At 40.6% G+C, this 18,092-nt stretch overlaps 1 protein-coding gene across 2 annotated transcripts in view; it reads right to left on the bottom strand.

Moving 5' to 3' along the window:
• Window positions 1–803: 803 nt before the first annotated feature.
• Window positions 804–18,092, bottom strand: part of UBTD2 (ubiquitin domain containing 2) — a 40,476-nt gene continuing 23,187 nt past the window's right edge. For both annotated transcript variants that reach the window (XM_081900064.1, XM_081900063.1), the window contains exons 2-3: window positions 17,708–17,944; window positions 804–7,829 (exon numbers count right to left, since the gene is read on the bottom strand). In XM_081900064.1, coding sequence (XP_081756190.1) covers window positions 7,432–7,829; window positions 17,708–17,944 — 635 coding nt within the window. In that variant the 3' untranslated portion in view covers window positions 804–7,431. The remainder of the gene's footprint in view (window positions 7,830–17,707; window positions 17,945–18,092) is intronic.

Below are 18,092 nucleotides of genomic sequence, written 5' to 3'. Positions count from 1 at the left end.
AACTAAACCCAGAATGATATAAAGGGTTAATTGCTGGCCTGTGATTGGATTGCCAGTGACTGCCATTACTAAGATCTCTGTAGAAAGCCTTGTATTTTGCTAGCTGGGTATACTAAAGGATTTCTGTAATGATACAGACCGTTCACTGACCTAAGGACTCCAATAAGACAGAAGAGACACAAGAGACATTTTGCAGCTATGTTGGGTTAAGAGAAAAAGGACACAGAGTTTGTATTTTAAGGCAAGGCATCTCCAGTACCAATTTTATTTTTAAAAGCCAAATAATAATAATAACCAGGTTTTCTTGTTGTTTTTCCTTTATGTTTAATACATAGAGTACTATACAGCATATTCCTGACTTTTAGGAAATCATGATGCTACACTGATTTACTTCATTTAATTGGTCAAAAAAGAACCTATTTGTGCTTTGCTATAGAATTTTAAAGGTGTGCACATACTACTGCAATGTCAGCACAACATAGGTACAGTATAAATATATAGTGCACCTTGAAAAGGCTAACTTAATGTTAACTGCATTTCCAGACATTTCACCTTTGGGCTGAAGGAGATTAAGAAAGGTTTCACACATCCTGCATGTACAAAGCTAAAAGATTTAGTTTTATAAAAGTTGCACGGAGGAGGGGTGGGGAGGTGCCACATCATAGGAATTCCCCTAATCAGACTTCCCTTTTTAGCTACTGAAAACTGTGTTTCTCTGTATTGGTACCCAATTGCCAACCACCTATGTAACACGAATGCTTCTTTTGATACATGGCACAGAACAAACACTGTACAAAAAAAGATTTACCAGAAAAGAGAAGATTTTTATTCAAGAAATACAAATTGATGGTACCAGCCATCTTTGGAAGCCACTACCAAGAGGCAAATAGGACATTTAAATCCAAGTACTTTGCTCATAACACATTAGAGAAGAATGTCTTTACACACCTCCAGCTGCCTAGTACACAATTTCAGGCATTGCTCAAAAGGCGATCTCCAGTTTCTAGACGTTCCCAGGACATGGAGAGGAGAGGCACTGGTAAGACCCTTGACAGAAGACCATTTCACTGTTTTTGAGTTTAAGACCCAGCAAATTGTTTAAAAAAATTATCAAAAAATCTTTTCCCATCTTTGGCTAGATTCAATTGCCAGAAAAAGGGGGATTAAAAGTGTCAGGTGAATTTTAAATATTCATAATGAAAATGACCATGCTTGCATTTTTTTTTAATTGACAACATGGTTCTGATCCAGAGATAATTAGCACAATATTGAGAAGTATCTAATACATAGTGTCCTCAGCTGAAGGACATGAGTCTATTTCATCACAGACTGCCATTCAGGGCAATGGGGTTCCAACCTCCTTAGGAAACCAACCGTATTTAAGCAAACAAAAACCAAACCATTAAGCCACCTTCATACTCTTAGTACTTAAATAAGCTTGCTGGCATGCATCACAGTGCACTCCTCTTTCAAAAGGGGAGTCACAGCCCTGGATTTAAGGCTTCCTATAAATGGGACCAGAGTCTACATAGAAAGAAAAGTGAAGAGACAGGAAGGAAATAAAAATAAACCGCTGAATTAAATTAAGAATACTTCTTGGACACAGAGATATTTTTAAACCAGCTACACTAGTCTTGGATACATGGCTATTAGGCAAAAGAATCAGTAACGTCACAAGTGTTGCATTTTCATATTTTCCTGCTTTAGAATACAAGATGTTGGAAAGGCAGGTTTGCCTCTAAATTCAGTTCTACAACTCCCATATACTGTATTTCTTTACACCATTTACATACTGTTGGGTACAAATTGTGTGTGTGGTGTTGTTGTTTTTTAAAAAAGGAAGTTGTCAGAGAAGTAAACTAAAAATGGAATATTATTGCAGACAGCTGAAGAAATGCACCCCCAAAATCTCCATATAATCTTAAGCAAAAACAACCTAGCAAGGGACAATCATGTAAAGACCAAAGGAACTGCTGTTAGAAAACCATATAGTTTTAGACATCCGATATGCATAACTAACACTCTGAGACAAATTAAGAGATATGTCAATGACTGCAATCCTAAAATGATTTTCAAAAACAGCACAAAATTGCATGAACCTACCAGATATGGTTTTGTTATATTTTCTCTCTAAGGAGCAATGCACTAAATATGAAGGCCCATTTACCCATCTTGCGAGCGACACTTAAAATCTTGTTTTATCAAAACACATTGTGCCACAGCTGAATATATTGCTCTCATCACATCAATCTGAATCCTGATTATTTTTGTAAAATGAATAATGAAACTACAGTATTGAAAAAAGAGGTATTATCTTTGTCTATCAAAATCCTCTCAAAACCCAGTTTATTACACTGCAATTTCACACTACACCGTTTCCCAAATACCTCCTTAGTCTCTCTAAAGTTTAGAGATCAAGGGAATTACAATCATGGTTTTTAATGTGATCATTTTCTTAATCTCGTTGTCTCATGGTAGAATTCTGTGTAATGCCAATGCAACTAATGTACTAAGCCAAAGCTCTAGTCACATGTTTTGTTTTCAGAATAGGATGGAGCACAGTAAGCAGTATGTGTCTCCTATGCATTCATTCTCCTCGCAACCCGCTTTTTTACATAATGCAGTATCAACAGCGCTACTGTCCTTTTGCCTTTCAAGCTCATCCAAGACAGATTACAGAGAGTCCATTACTTCTGGGTCATGTACTAGTGACACGTCTGCAATAACAAGCATGAAAACCAAAGCTCTGTGCTAAACAAACCTGCCACCACCATATGTCTGTAGATATAATTCACTAGCAAAGGGGAGAAGGTAAATCAGAAATGGCGTATAAATGTGTTACACTGTAAAGAACAATATTGTAACTGTTTGCTTGTTTGCCCTTGGTAGCTCTATGCCAAGTGTTCTGTCTTTAGAATGTATGTGAGTGTGTGCATGTATGTCTGCAGAAGAGGCAAAGCTTTGACTCCAACGATGAGAACGAGCTGGCACAGGTCAGAATCCAATCTGCATGCTGATAAAACGTTAAATGCATGCAACAGTTCTTACTTGAATTAGTCTTCTGTTAAAAGTAATAAATGAAATTGCTCGGCCTTGGAGATGAAAAACAATGAAAATCCAGTTGCCTCGCTTATTCTAGCTGCTGGGTGAAGGTGAACAACATTAGGTGAAAGGGATATTCCTGACTTATAATCAAGTTTACCCTAAAAAACCCAGTTCTTTCTAGAGCAGGAAAGAGTAAGAGTAAGCAAGAAACTAAGACTCCTACTTGGTTAACAGATGCATGCAATTTCCACTCAAAGTAAAAACTATTCACGATACCTGAGGAGTTACTTTTGTTTAGAGCTTGAGAGGTGGTTAAGTCACCACTATGCTTATGAAAGACAAGCAATCCTTGAGTGCCTGCCATCAGTACAAAAGGGAGGTATATTGATTTATTGTGCACCCATGTGCATGCACAAGTTCCAATATGGTCCTTCATCACAGTTTGGAGAATTTCACTACCATTCCAACTGTAGGGATAATGACCTTTTCCTTTCAAGCTGTTCCATTCTAACTGCTGAAGTGGGAGTGCAGCTCCCATTTTTCAGTGCAGCATCACCTGGAAATTTACATGCCATCAGCTTAAAAAGTGTCAAGCACACATTTTTATTTCTTCACACACATGTGCACACACACCAATGTGAAAATGTTTGTCGGAGAAGGTGACTGCATTTTTTAAGATATGTAGAGCCACATTCATGGAAGCCAACTTGTGGCAGAGGTAAGTGGAGCTACTCCAACACCCTCTTGTAACTTGTTCCCTAAGAAAAGTCTGACTACCACAGAGCATTCTACAGTCAGGGACTCATATTCTTTGCCAAATACATGCTGAATACCTGAATGCATGTTGGAAACCTATCTTCATCAAGCATGGCCAGTGCCATGGGTCAGCATCCTTAAGCAGCTGTCATGGGCCCATCATTATCACCTGACCCACAACACTGGCCACTGAAGAACAGCAGAAACCATAACTGATGCCCGCCCCCTTTGTCCAAGATGACTGGCAAACCTCCACCCGCCACACAGATAAGCAAGTGGCAATAGTGGCTGAGAACAGCAGCGACTGTTGCTTGCTCATTCGCTCTGTCAATGGCAGCAAGAAGCAGCTACTACTGCCTTCCTCCAGGCATCAGAAGTATGAGAAGTGGCCCACTGGAAGGCATCTGGCTGAGTGAGCCTCACATCACAAACCTGGAGCTGGCCCAGCCATCAAGCAATGTGGCTTGAAAACATTTCAAGTAATCCTGAACACATTCCGAAAAGGGCAGAAGTAGTCACAGAAGTTATCAGCCTATTTTTAGCTCAATTAAATTTTAATATCTATAAATTATTTTTGTCTGTTTAACTTGGGAAAAATGAGACCACTAGACACATACTTTTATTTTGCAAGGTATACTTCTGATATGTAATGGCTGTGGTGTGCACCAAATAAGTTTATTACTTGGAAATTACAAAGAAACTAACTGGTACCAACTAAATGGATCAACACCTGGGATGCCTCTCCAAAAATCAGCATTTAGAGTTTTTATGTAGCAGTCTAGCATTCCTTTTCACTTCAGTACATGTGGAATGACTTCAAAAAGAGTCACAATGACATTAGATTTTGCCTTAAATATTTTAGCTTTTTAGTCAATTGTTTAGCATGCACCCTTTGTGACAAATGAAGGATCTGCATCCTTCTGAACTTCTAAAATATAAGTGTTTGCTCCTAATATTAGCACAAGTGAACATGGTATCTGAGAAAGTGGGGGAACTTAACAAATCTCTAGAAGACAGATACCCTTTTGCTGTATGCTGCTGCCATCTGGCCAAAACTACATTGAAAGACCCTGCAGTATTCGACTGTGCCCAGAAGAATGCTGTGGTTGTGACACACAATGATACATTCATATGGCAAGTGGTTCCAAGTCTGAACTGATTTCCAAAAAGAGAAACCTCCTTTGAGAAACTTTGCAACCTACCCTACACTGAAAATGCGTATAATTTTAATTTTTTATGTTTCATTGTTCTAGTTTCTAGTTATCACAGCAAGATAACCCGAGTAAGGCTAGGTTAGTTATAGGACACTTAAGTATTGTAGCTCTCCTCACTGCAGAGACGAAGAGGTCCACCCTAGATTCTTCCATCAGTGGACCAAAAACATGCCTTTTCACAGATAAAAATAACTGTAAAGTAGATTCAGTGCTTAGCAAGAAGAATATTAATGAGTTCTGTTTGAAAAATGATTAATAATAGTGGTGCTAACAGGAAAATGACCACACCAAAAGAACAGAACTAATGATCAAGTATACATGTAATATTAAGCTGCACCATAGCTTAGTGCAAACAAGCAGGCTTCCCCAGAGAAAATCACTGTCACTTTGCTCCCCTTCCAGTCCTGCTGCTACACTGCTGTGAGCTAAGCTATGGCTTGAGCATTCTGTCTGAACCCAAGTTCATGGTTTCTCTTGCTCCAGACAAACCGCAAGCTGTAACCAAGGGGAGGAGGAGAAAAGCAGCCCCAATCTTTTCTCTGGGAACCCACGTTTGCTCTTTTTCCGACAAGCCCATGGTTTGGCTTCGTGTCATGTGTGAACCAGGTCAGGAACAACAAAAAGCACAGAGAATCTAAACAAAAGAGTTATGTATACTTCTTTTCAAATGATGCACATTGCTAGGACTGATTTGTTCAGTATTACTCAACAGAATTTTACTGGACTGCTATCAATCTTGCCTGAAGCCCTCTTAAAAGGATATACCTCCTACTCTAAAGAATGGCTTGCTTTCACATTCTGAAGGGAAAATGCTGTGTGATATTGCTAAGGTTACTGTGATGTTTCAGATAAATCTGCCAAGTAGAAAAAGTGGCCCATCAATCTGACATACATGCACTGCATATATATACTGTCATATGCATGACTGTGTGAATAAGTGTAACTGAAGCCATGGCAGGGAAGATAAAGAATGCTTGAAATATGCACACTGCTTTTCACAAACCAACTCAATCCACTTCTTTCTGTAAGCTACCCATCACCAGCAAGATACAAAAGTATTTAGGTCAGGAGCAACTAAGCTGTGGCCCTCCAGATGCTGCTGGACTCCAACCCCCATCATGCCTGATCGTTGGCCATGTTGACTGGGGCTGATTGGGACTGGGATCCTACAATTTCTGGAGGCCCACTGGTAAGCCACCCCTGATATAAGGATTTGTGGAATAGTAATACAAATATTCTTGAAACATACAACTCCCCCCAAAATATTGAAAGATCTAATGGTGTAAAGGAAAGATCAGATGATTTAACAATCTACAATATCTTCCTAATTTTCAATCATTATTCCCATCTCTTCCCCCAAGGGTCAAGTGTGTGTGTGATCACTTAGCAAAATAAGATGATGCATCTGAGTCCCAGTTATGCCAAGCAACATAAAGATCAGTGGGGAGATATATGATACTGTCAAGCAAGTTGCACACCCTTACCTTACAGAAGTATATGACAGGGATTCCTGTGCTTTTCTTCTGTAGTATGTTAATAGCTATTGCTGTGAATAAAGGGGGTTTAAAATCACTATATTGGGCCTAAACATTATCGGCTAACATACTAAGTGAAATAAGTCCTGTGCCTTCTTTTGTTTTTGTTTCTCAGGCTGGTGAACCTCAAATAATAAGCTTTTTAACTAGATACAGAAGTATACGGTAACTGCAATTCCATGTAACATTATTTATTTGCTAAACAATAGCCTAATTTTTCAGAGAGCAATATTTAGCACATACTGAAGCCAGCAATGGCAAATCACTATTGCTTGCTATTTCAGTATATACCAAAAAACTTTAATTTGGGATCATCCATACTAATCAGATTGCACCTGATAGTCTGTCCCAGAATCCTTCACCATCCCATTTAAATATTAGCCTTGTTGAGCTAATGTGAAACTATAATAGACACAATCCCTACAATTATCACAGCATACTAGATTTACCAGAGCAGCTACACTGATTGGCTGAACTGTAAGTGATGCTGATTTCACAAAATACTTCAGTTTGGTTTAATCCTTTTAAAAGTGCCTTTCCCTTTTATGGATCAGTACTTCACTTATAGTTCAAACCACTTTTTAAGCATCATCCTCTGTAAACTTCAGGATCTCTTTCACACACATGTTCCAGGTTTACTTTGTTAAGAACGTCTTACTGTGGTGTCAAGAATTCCTAAATTGGGCAAAGTCTCCAGGGGCAGTTTAGGAACGTGTGTGTGCTTCATGTGTGTGTGTTCCCCCCCTAAAGCTCCATCACAGATGGAATTTCTGCTGGTCATTGTTTAGAACCAACCCACTAGTCGGAGAGAACAAAAATAGTGAAAAAGTTCCCACATGGTAAGAAGAGCAGAAAAGGAAAAGAGAAACATACAGGCAAAGTCAGTTCTCCACCGGGGTGGGGTTTGTTAAGGGCTGGCTCACAATGACTTGCACCACATAGTCCCTTGGTATTTTCAACTCCTCCAGTTTCATTTTGTCTGCCAGGGGCCTGCCTGAAAAAAACCACCGCTGGCTGCTAGGCTCCACACCCTCTGCTGTGTGCAGTCTTCTCTTCATGTGATAGACAGTGTCCATACTGCGGACCACAAGTTTGAGGTCTTTGCCTGTTGAGAGGCGTAAACGAAGCTGACATTCATGACCCGAGTTAGGTGGTGGATCGGGAATATCCAGAGTCTCCAAATCACCCTTCTCTTCTATCATGTTGATGGGCGGGGCCAGGCAGTAGACAGGAAGCTGGTATCGGTTTCCCAGTTCGTCATAGCACTCGGTAAGAGCACCTTCAGAAGAGATGAAAAAGAAACAGGGTTAAGTGACAAAGTTTTAAATAAAATCAACATTATACTCCTTGAGATGTTCTTTGATTCTAGTACTGTTTACGCTTAAACTCCTGAACAGCGTGTAATGACCACCTTCTTCTCCCAGCTCCAGAGGTTTAAGTATTATTACTGAGAAGCTATACCAGTGAGTGCTTTTTCCTCCTTGTGAATATTTATTTTTTTAAATAAAAAAAAGCTCAAAAATGAAATACAGAGTAGATGTAACTTACCAACCCAACAAGTTATGAGTGATAAATATAAAGGAATTAAAACACATTTCACTTTCTTACCTATGTTTTTCTGTATAAAGGATGCAAGAAAAATTTGGGCTTATGCTACAATTTTATCTTAGGCTATGAATAGAAAATGGTAGTTTGGGATATTTATGTTTTCTTCTTGAGTCATGTAAGATTTTATGCCATTAAAAGAATGTTCAAAGGAGAGCTAAAAAGGCAAATAGCTATGTACAATAGTAAAAGCATGTAAAGACAGATTAAAAACAAGCAGATAAATATCTAGATGGCTTCCCATATGCATTAAAACCTTGAAATGTTCACATTTCTAATTCTAATTAACGTCTAACAAGCCAACATTTCCTATTCCATGAATGTCCATAGCACAGGCAAGTGCAGGAGGTGTGCTAGGTGTGCCCGGGTATACCCTGATGTTTTTAAAAAATGGGGAACAAGGGAAGCAAAGGGAGAGAGATATAAGTACAGTGGTACCTCAGGTTACAGATGCATCAGGTTACATACGCTTCAGGTTACAGACTCCGCTAACCCAGAAATAGTACCTCCGCTTAAGAACTTTGCTTCAGCATGAGAACAGAAATTGCGCAGCTGTGGCGTGGCAGCAGCAGCGGGAGGCCCCATTAGCTAAAGTGGTGCTTCAGGTTAAGAACAGTTTCAGGTTAAGAACGGACCTCCAGAATGAATTAAGTTCTTAACCCGAGGTACCACTGTAGAATAAAAAGGCTGGAAAGGATCTGCAATCAACCTGCAATTTCTTCCTGCAACTGTCTCTGGAAACAGCAGTGGGGTGACTGGCTCCAGTGGTGGCAGTAAGGGAAGAACCCCCTCCTCTGCAGGCAGAAGCTGCAGATCCATTCCAGTCTTTTTCCTTTGAATACATGCATCTCTGCCCTATGGCCCTGCCTGCATCCAAGCTTTCCTGGCCACCTTTTGTGTAGATAATATCTGTGGGGGTGAGGAGCTACTTTTGTGATACACAAAGAGGATGCCCTCACCCATCCAGATCTGCCCAAAACCTGTCCAGCTTAGCACAGGCCTTTTTCTCCACTGGAAAAATCTGTTTTGGTTTTTTGGGCTACTTGTGTTGCACTTGTTTTGTTAGGTTTTTATTTCTGTATCTCCTCCTTGCCTTATCATTCCCCCCTCTTCTTTCTTCACTGAAATAATCAAATAATAATAATTGAATGCACACCCTAATGAATTGTGCTGTGGTTGCCTATGGCCCACAGGCAAAGTCCACAGCAATCCAGAGTGGGCAGGGGAAGAGAGGACTGAAGGCAGAAGAACTGTCAAACCCAATGCCTTGGCTGGCCTTCTGTTGGCAGGGCAGAAGGGAATATTTTTCCTTTTTGGGTGTGTCTTTTGTTGGCTTAAAAAAAAGACTTTGCTTCCCATTGGCCACAATGGAAAGGAAATCAGTACACCAGCTGGCAGCTCTTGGCGGGTTTGGGGTGGAGTTTGAAGGAACAGGAGGACTTGGCACACAGCAGATTGTTTTTGCCATCTCTATTTTGCCTCCTCTGCCACCAGAGCATTGATGGGGAAGGACAACTGCAGATATTACCATAGCTGCAATGAGAAGGTCTCCATGGGTAGACCTGCTGCTCTTCCTATGTACCCTCCCCTCCTCTCTGTGTTCAGATATGTAAAATCCTCTGGCCCTGCCAGGAACCTAACACCTGTTTCAGCATTCACAAGGTCAGGGTTTGCGTCATGCCTTCCACTCACTGTGTGAGGAACAAGGAAGAGAGTGGACAGTTTCACCACAGGCAGAATAATGGCAGCCAAGTAAGGAAATTATACAAATCTGCATATTCCAGTTTCTGGAACCAGTTAATTTCATTTCTTACAATTCTTTGCATGAGTATATGAAAAGGGATGCATATAGTAATCTGAGCTGTTGATACACAAGAATCTATAAACTAGAGAAAAGCGTACTCATGCTTTAATCCTCCTAACCACATTACTGCATTAATATCCACTCTCTGATTCACCAGGGCTGAGCTCTAATATATTAGCAGAGCAGCTTTCATGGGCAAAAAGCATTGCAGCTGGATACAAGACAATGATAACAAAGTATCATTGCACTATTCAGCTTTGCATTTCTCTAAAATTATCTGCCATACTTATACACATTTCTCAAAAGGCATTTCAATAATTTCCATGGAAGCAGTTTGCTATTTACATTTGGAGGTCAGCATATTATTGCCCTTTAAAGCAAGTATCTAAGAATGCACATAATTTTCTGCCTGAGCTGCTTAGCAAAACAGCAATAGAATTTGATGAATTGTGGAAGCTGGGCACTTTAGTTTTAAAGAAACAGGGACAGACATTATTAAGACTTTGCTTGAAGGCACAAGAGCTAAAGTGACCAGCTGTAAAAACCAGTCAGTGACAGGATAGGAAGGAAATACTGGATAGTTCTTACCAGTGAGGAGCAAGGAGCAGCACTCAAAGTGGAGAGCCAACCCCCCCCCAGCTTTGTGAGCAATGTTCCATTTAAAAAACCCCTACTAAGATAATGTGTGCCTCCTTCTTGCTTCTAATTCAATTCTGAAACACATTTTAAATGGGCTGAGCAGATAAGAGATGTTGTGGAAGTTGCAATGATGTTTAAAAATAATCCTTGAATACTGGGGAGCATCAATCACAAACTGAGGGTGGTACACTTCACATTTTGCCTGCTTCTTGTCTGAATGACAAAGCCATTAAAAAGAACTTTACTTTCTTCATAGCTATGGCCGAGAACATTCTTTGATGTTCCTGCTTTGGCAGCAATCAAAAGAGAACTGAGCAGGAAGACATTCATCTGCCTCTTGAGCAACGTTTGAAACTCCCATTGTTCTAAGTGCGTTTTGTGACGGGGAATTTCATTAAGGCAAGCAGTTTCTGAGCTCTGGGTGCAGTACTGAGCCAAAGATTTCAGATTAAAACTGCCACGGCTGGAAGAAAAGGAGGACCCTTTTCTGCCTCCCCACTTCCAGCCACTCTCTTAAGCCTCGAGAAGGGACCCTTATAAGAATATTAGGGCGGGCGGGCAGGGGAAGTATGGCTTTGGGGTTTTTTGCAGTCTTCAGACGAGGACTAGACCAAGTGAAAAATGAACATAAGATACTAGCTGCGATTCACTGATTTTCAGCTTAGTATTCTTGTTATAAAGAAAGCGCGCCAAGACACTCCACTGTGGTGCCCACAACCTAGGTTTAAGGTGCCATTAGCTCCTAGCTTTCATATCTCTGTTTCTAACACAGCTCTCGATACAGACATCTACTTTGGGGGCTTCTCCCTAAAGGGGAGCAGCTTGAATCTTGTGCCATTTTAGATCCAGACATTTCTAAGTTGTTACTCCAACACAAGTGTATATCTTGTGTGTGGCTACACAAGACCACAAAAAACTGCCAAATTTTACGTATTCAAATGAACATTAACTACTCTCAGGAGAATTTAAGAACAAACGTCAACATATTACAGGAAATATAGGGCAGTATTCAACATAACAGTTATGCTAGCACAATGGTTTTAAGCTACACAACTTAACTTGCCTCTCCTCTGCCCCAAATATGTGTCAACAGACACTGACGCATTATTCATAGAAAAAAGCTCTTTGCCTATCTTCTCTTATGCATGGCTTGGAAAAAATAGTTAGATAAAAAGCCTTTTCTTCCTGTTTCATAACAGTAGACCTCAACAAGAACCCTCCGACAGCATATGAATCAATTTGGCTAACTTGATGCAACAGCCCCCACCCCCATGCAAACAAAACTCACTGCAGTCAATTGAAGGCAACCAACCAAGCCCTGGGCCCCCAACTTCTCTCAACACCAATGAAAACTAATAAATGAATAGAAAGAGAACCTACCTACGGTGATGATGACACCTTGCACATATACTATGTAAAAGAATGAAAGTTTACTACCCCCTTCTCTCCCTCTACCTCTCTTCTCCCCCAACCTTATACTGTATACAGCATTAAAGTCTCACATCAAATATAACTGATCCATAGAAAGGACTTTATGATCTGAAAACAGAGACGATGTATGTACTTTTGTAACCCCAGAAAATCTTTCATTAAAACAATAAAAAATAACAGTAGAACTCATGGACATCCAATGAAGCTGAATGTTGGAAGCATGCCTTCAGTCCTGATATCCAATGAAATGTGGGCATGTATATGGGGACATGTTTCATATAGCAGAGGCTAAGTACAAATAGGAACTGAGTAGGAAGAGCAAGCAGCCTTGTCTTGTGGATTTTTGAGAGTAGGTACACTGGCACTTGCAGATACCATGCTGGCAATCCCTGAGTTAAGAGCTAGCTCTTGGAAACAGCAAATCTGTTGAAGGTATACAATTTAACACTCATATATTGCTGTTTGTGTGCAACAACAGTACAGAATGAAAGCTGCCCCCAATTCAATTAGTAGCAGTTGAAGCTGGATTTCTATAATGTTGGAGGGAGATAGGGGAGGGCAAGAGGTCTGCAGTATGCTAAATAGTTCTTCACCGTATTTTTCATTCTAGCTGTCATGCTCACAAACATGATTATATTGAATTCTAACCACCATCCTCATTAAGGTTTGTTTGTGCAAATATGGCACTCAGAATGAAGACCCTAGAGCACATTTTTAAAAGGACAAAACCAACGAGTAAACAAGCAGAAATTCAAGAAAGCACTAGCAACATCCCTCATTAAGCTAGCTTCAAACAAAACCTATATGAATATCACTGACTGTTTCAGTAAACTGGGCATTCATACCATTTGTTTTATTCTCATAGTAACTTTCTTTAAAATTGTGACAGCTAAAGGAAACAGCAAGTACTAAATAGGAGCATTAACTAATCTCAAAGTATTGCAAAGATGCATCATCTTTCTCTCTGGAGCCCACATTACTAGTTTTAAGCCGGCTAATGAGCTGCCAACCAGGAACACGTTCCTGCCTGATTCACACAGCTACTGTTATCCTGCACTATGCTGCCAAGATTCTTCACCCATTTCAACTCACTGATTAATTCCTCCTGAAATTCTTACACTGGTTTCCTGTTCACCCTCTTCATTTCAGCTTCAAAGCCCTACCTTGCCTTCACCCTCACTTTTCTCCCCTTCTCTGCCCAATGTATCCTTGACCAAGAGAGTCAAGTTTCCTGTAACATCTAATGACTTCATCCTGTCACCCTTCCTGCCTCTTATGCTGTGAACTGCCTCCCAAATCACCTGCGTGGTCCCACTGCAGTTCCTTCAATTCCCTTCTCAAAAGCTCTTTCCCGTGAAGTTATTGGCACAATCCCCTGGAAACCATACTCTATTGTATTTAAATCTAAGAAAGTGAAACTGATTGTTATTTCCTTCTTCAACCCTGCCTCCATTTCTCTCTCTTGTGTTGAACCAGCTGAATGTAAGCCCTCTAGGCAGGACCTGTCCTCTTGTACTCCATAAACCATTATTCATACCAATGGGAAAACAACAAATACTACTCTTGGGGCTAATTTTCAATCTGTGCCAATATACTTTTTGAAACTGCAGTTTTAAACTTGGTCACCAGAGCATTCTTTCATAGATCAGGGTAATGATTCAGTGGGCCACTACAAAAAATTGTTCACTATTTTCACTGAAAAAGTAAATCCGGTTTTGGGCCCAGAGTGGCTACTTCAAGGGAGGCACAATGAACCTGCACCTATGAGAAGCCAATAGAGGTAATAATTGAACATATGTTGTACAGTTGTGCGCAAATTCTCTTTTTCTTTTGCTCATTCACATTTTCTCTACTCTGCCTCCAAATCTCCTTTGCCCTGTATCAATTTAGGGTCACTTCATACATTACTTTGCATTTTTGCTCTCCAAGAATATCTTATTCATGTAAGAAGTGTACTATACAAGCACGAAGCTTGCAGGGCAATTGGAAGGCGCTGCAACAAACTCAATGAGTTCCTCATTTATGCTGAGCAGGTGTGGGAGGCAGCCCAGAAGAGAGAGGTCAACATTCAATATCTTGTGGGAACTGAAGTTGTTGTGCAGAACCCTGACTTTTATGTACTCATAAGGTACAAAGAGTTATCTTTGTGACAGGTACTTGGTTGGTGGCAACAAAGACTGTGGATTCTAGTTATCTTCCTGAAGTACCTCCCAGCGTTTTGGGAAACCTTCCAGGAATATAAATGGTAAAAACAAGGAGAGTCCTGTTTTGTCAGTACTATTATTAAGCGTAATTTGACAATATCAATAGGGCGTGTTAGATTTCATAATAGATGCTACACATGACCTAGGATTTGATAAATACAACCTAGCTTTCCCTGTTTTGATGAATACAACCCAGCAATAAAATAAATATGAACGCTTTGAGATATAGAGATATTAGAGCTGCATTAAATATTAATGAACTGCCAAAAGGTTTCAGAACTTTGCAAAGGCCTAATAGTAAACCACCAAGTTGGTTTAGGAATGTCCCCTTCCTGAAATCCTGGATAGCCACTGGCAGTCAGTGTAGATGACACTGAGTTAGATGGACAAATGGTTTGGCTCAGTATAAGGCAGCTTCCTATGTTCCTACATCTGCTCTGGGCAACATCTTGCCTAGTGAAGAGAACTTGAAAGTTTGTCACAATTACAAGAAATAAAAACTTAATATTAAATAACTTGTGTGCATGCACCTATAAAAGCAGTGACTTTGGGCATTTAGTATGCTGAACACCAAGCACACAAGCAGAAATGTTTGTTTTACATTTCAAGCTAGTGAACATTTGTTGAAAAATGCTATTCAATTTGAAATATAGCTGAATAGTATGAGCTGAAAAATGTGTGTTCTGAACCAGGTAATAACAAACTTTGGTGACACTGCAAAAAATAATTACTTTTGGTGCCATATCATCTTGTATCCAGGGCACCATAAAATTCTTTATAAGCTGTATTGGTCCATAGGAAAAATTATCCACTGTTCATCCTCATAAAGGAGTTAAAAGCGAGGAAGGAACTGAAGGAAAGATTCTTCTTTAAGCAGGAGTAATAACTACTTGTTAAAATGAAACACTGCTTGAATAAGCCTAGTCTGGCCATTGACCGGACCCAGCAGGTCTCTTGTGTTTATACAAGATGTAAAGTGGCATATATATCCAGTTGAGGCCAAGCTGAACTTACCTGCTTGGACAGAGATGCTGTAGCTGATCCAGTATTCCTTGCTTCACTGAATGGTGACACTGGCCAGAGCATGCATAACAAATATATTTATTTTATGTGGTCCTAGCTGTGGGTCCCTTTAAGTTAAGTACTGGAGACCCTCTAGCCCATGAGTCAGCTCCAGCTCACCCAGGCCCCTCCCTGAAGTCCCACCCCTCAGCAAACACAACAGGAGCCCAACTAAGTGACTCCTTCTTTGTTACACCTCAGCTCTTTCCTGAACAACTGAGCACTATCTTGTTTAAAAGCTCCCCCTCCCACTGTTCAACTGTTCAGAAAACAGCTGTGCATCAACAAAGAGAGGAGATGCTCCAGGGGTTCTCTAAAGGATTCCTCTTTTTGCTGGGAGAAAAGTGTGTACAGAGAGAAGCTGCTAGGAGCTGCTATCCAGCAAGAGCCGCTTGCAGCATTTCCTCTCTGTGCACTGAGAAACAGGAGTCGCTTTCTCTGTGCACAGGGCCGGAGGGTGGAGAAATAGACAGAGCATCTGTGTTAAGGGTCTGCATGTGTGTGTGTAAATTAAGGATGTGTGACTGTGAACTGTCATGCCCAGGCTAATTTGGGGTTGGCCCCACCCATGTCTGGAATGCAGCCCCAACAGCTTTCCACTGGGTAACGTAGCCATCAGTCCAAAAAAGGTTTTCCACCCCTGCTTTAGATACTTCCCACCAGCTCTTAATTCCTTTTACCTCAAACCGAGTCCCCGAGCAGTCATTCCTTGTAGGATGAAAAGCTGCTAGAATACACACATATAAATCTTAACTTAAACTATAACGGTGACTTTATTAAGATATAAGGGTGTGCAGAAATGCTATGTATATGCCCATTCATGGTTTGTGCTTTGGAAACGATTTCTGTGATGTCAGAACCATTGATGTCAGAGTGTAACTGCCACAAGTCTGAGGTCTCATGCTCCTATTCTGTTGCAGGCATATTTCAAGGTTCAGTTGGTTGTAATCTGTTCCGGAAGCTTGTTCAGCTTCCGAAAAACGACCGAAAACCAGAGCAATTACTTCTGGGTTTTCGGTGTTTGGGAGCGGAAACGTTCCTAATCGGAGGCGTTCGGGAACCAAGGTTTGACTGTAACTGCTGAGTAACAGGTTCTGAGGGAGGGAGCTGGAGGGAGACACAAGCGCTTCTAATTTTTACAGACAAGGCCAGGATAAGGTAAATCCATCTTGATTGGGTCTGGGAAACAACAGATTCTGATTTCCTGGTGGTTCTGGTCCATAATGAATGGGCTTGTTAACTGTTAGTTGGAAGTTATCTTTCAGAAGGGAAAAATCAGCTGAGGTATGAGGCAAAGAACAGAGAAAGCAGAAGTGAAAGAGGACAGTTGAGACCTGACTAAACAACTATTCATCCTCAGTGTGTTAACAGTACTTTGCTGGTGAAGATCAGAAAAAGGGTTATGCTAAGAGGCTGCCTAGAAAAAGGTTATAAAAGCGGGCTTTTCAGAAAGTGGAGTATAGATGTTCATATTACTGATGGTTTCAAATAATTACAAGACATGGTAAAGGACAGAGATGATACAGCAAGAATGTGAACCAAACCCTGCTCTTTAGAGGAGCAGAACAAAAAACACACATGCTCATTTCTCCTTACAGCATAAAGGTTGATAACAATCCAACAGTTACAAGCAACAAAGGAACAATTGCTTAAATGACTGCTTTTAGAGGGTTACCAGGAATTTCTACTGTCCCCAGAAAGGATTTCTAGAAATGTTTCATGCCAGTCTTTCCCCAGGTCTTTCTCTTGCTTCAAAGAAAAGAGGTACTGTCTCTCAAACTGAGTACAGTCGTACCTTGGTTTTTGAACAGTCTAGTTCTGGAATGTTTGGCTTCCGAATGATGCAGAAGTGACTGTTCCACTTTGTGAACTATTTTTGGGAGCCAAACTTCCGACGGGACTTCCGCAGCTTCTGATTGGTTGCAGGAGCTTCCTGCAGGTAATCCAAAGCCGCGCTTTGGTTTCCAAATGTTTTGGAAGTCGAATGGACTTTTGGAATGGATTCCGTTCAACTTCCAAGGTACGACTGTATGACAATGGAGTAGTAGAACACAAATTGTTATTAGATACTAATCACTTTGTGCATTTGTGGAGCTGTGGTTCATATTGTACTCACAATTTTAACCCTGGCTGATGATGTCAGAGAGGAAACATACACAACTCTAAAGATGAAACTCACAATCTGTTCCTCATGGTTCTATCGGAAGGTGGGGGATGTGTAAACTTGAAGGTTACTGAGGCTCCTTTGTCATAATGCTAAACTTTTCTAAATTATTAACATCAAAAAGCAGTCATTATATTCATTTACATGTGGACCTAGTCATTTGGAAAGCATGACTTCAGGAAAGTTGTCTAAGTGAAATTATTTTCTACTCACTGCTGCTAAAGTCCATCCATTATGGGCATACTTACCATGAGGTAATGTTATGTTTGCACCATCAATGATTGCCTGTGCAAGTTCATGATCATTGTTCTCAAATGCATGTGCTGCAGCCTTCAAGGCATCCCAGATTTCCTTGCGGCCTTCAAAAGCAGGTGCGGTGTCCCAAAATTCGTCTCTTTTGCTGCGCAGTTGTCCATCTGTCATCGGATAATCACTTTTCCATTTTGGTTTTTCCTTTTTCAAGGGCTGATTACGACCTAGTGCAACTGGGGGTGGGGGAGAAGAGAAGAAATCAGGCACTGTGTTGAAACAACTTGCTCCTTTTCTCTGGTTGAGAGCTGTTCAAACTGAGTAACAACTTTTGGTTATCTCCTCCCTAGCTCAAATGCCTTTTCAACAGTACTCCATTCTGAT

This window comes from Podarcis melisellensis (genome assembly GCF_964234715.1).
Source record: "Podarcis melisellensis genome assembly, chromosome: 2".
In the NCBI taxonomy this organism is placed as follows: Eukaryota; Metazoa; Chordata; class Lepidosauria; order Squamata; family Lacertidae; genus Podarcis; species Podarcis melisellensis.
The sequence above is the reverse complement of the archived record's forward strand: the minus strand, read 5'-3'. Positions and strand labels throughout refer to the sequence as shown.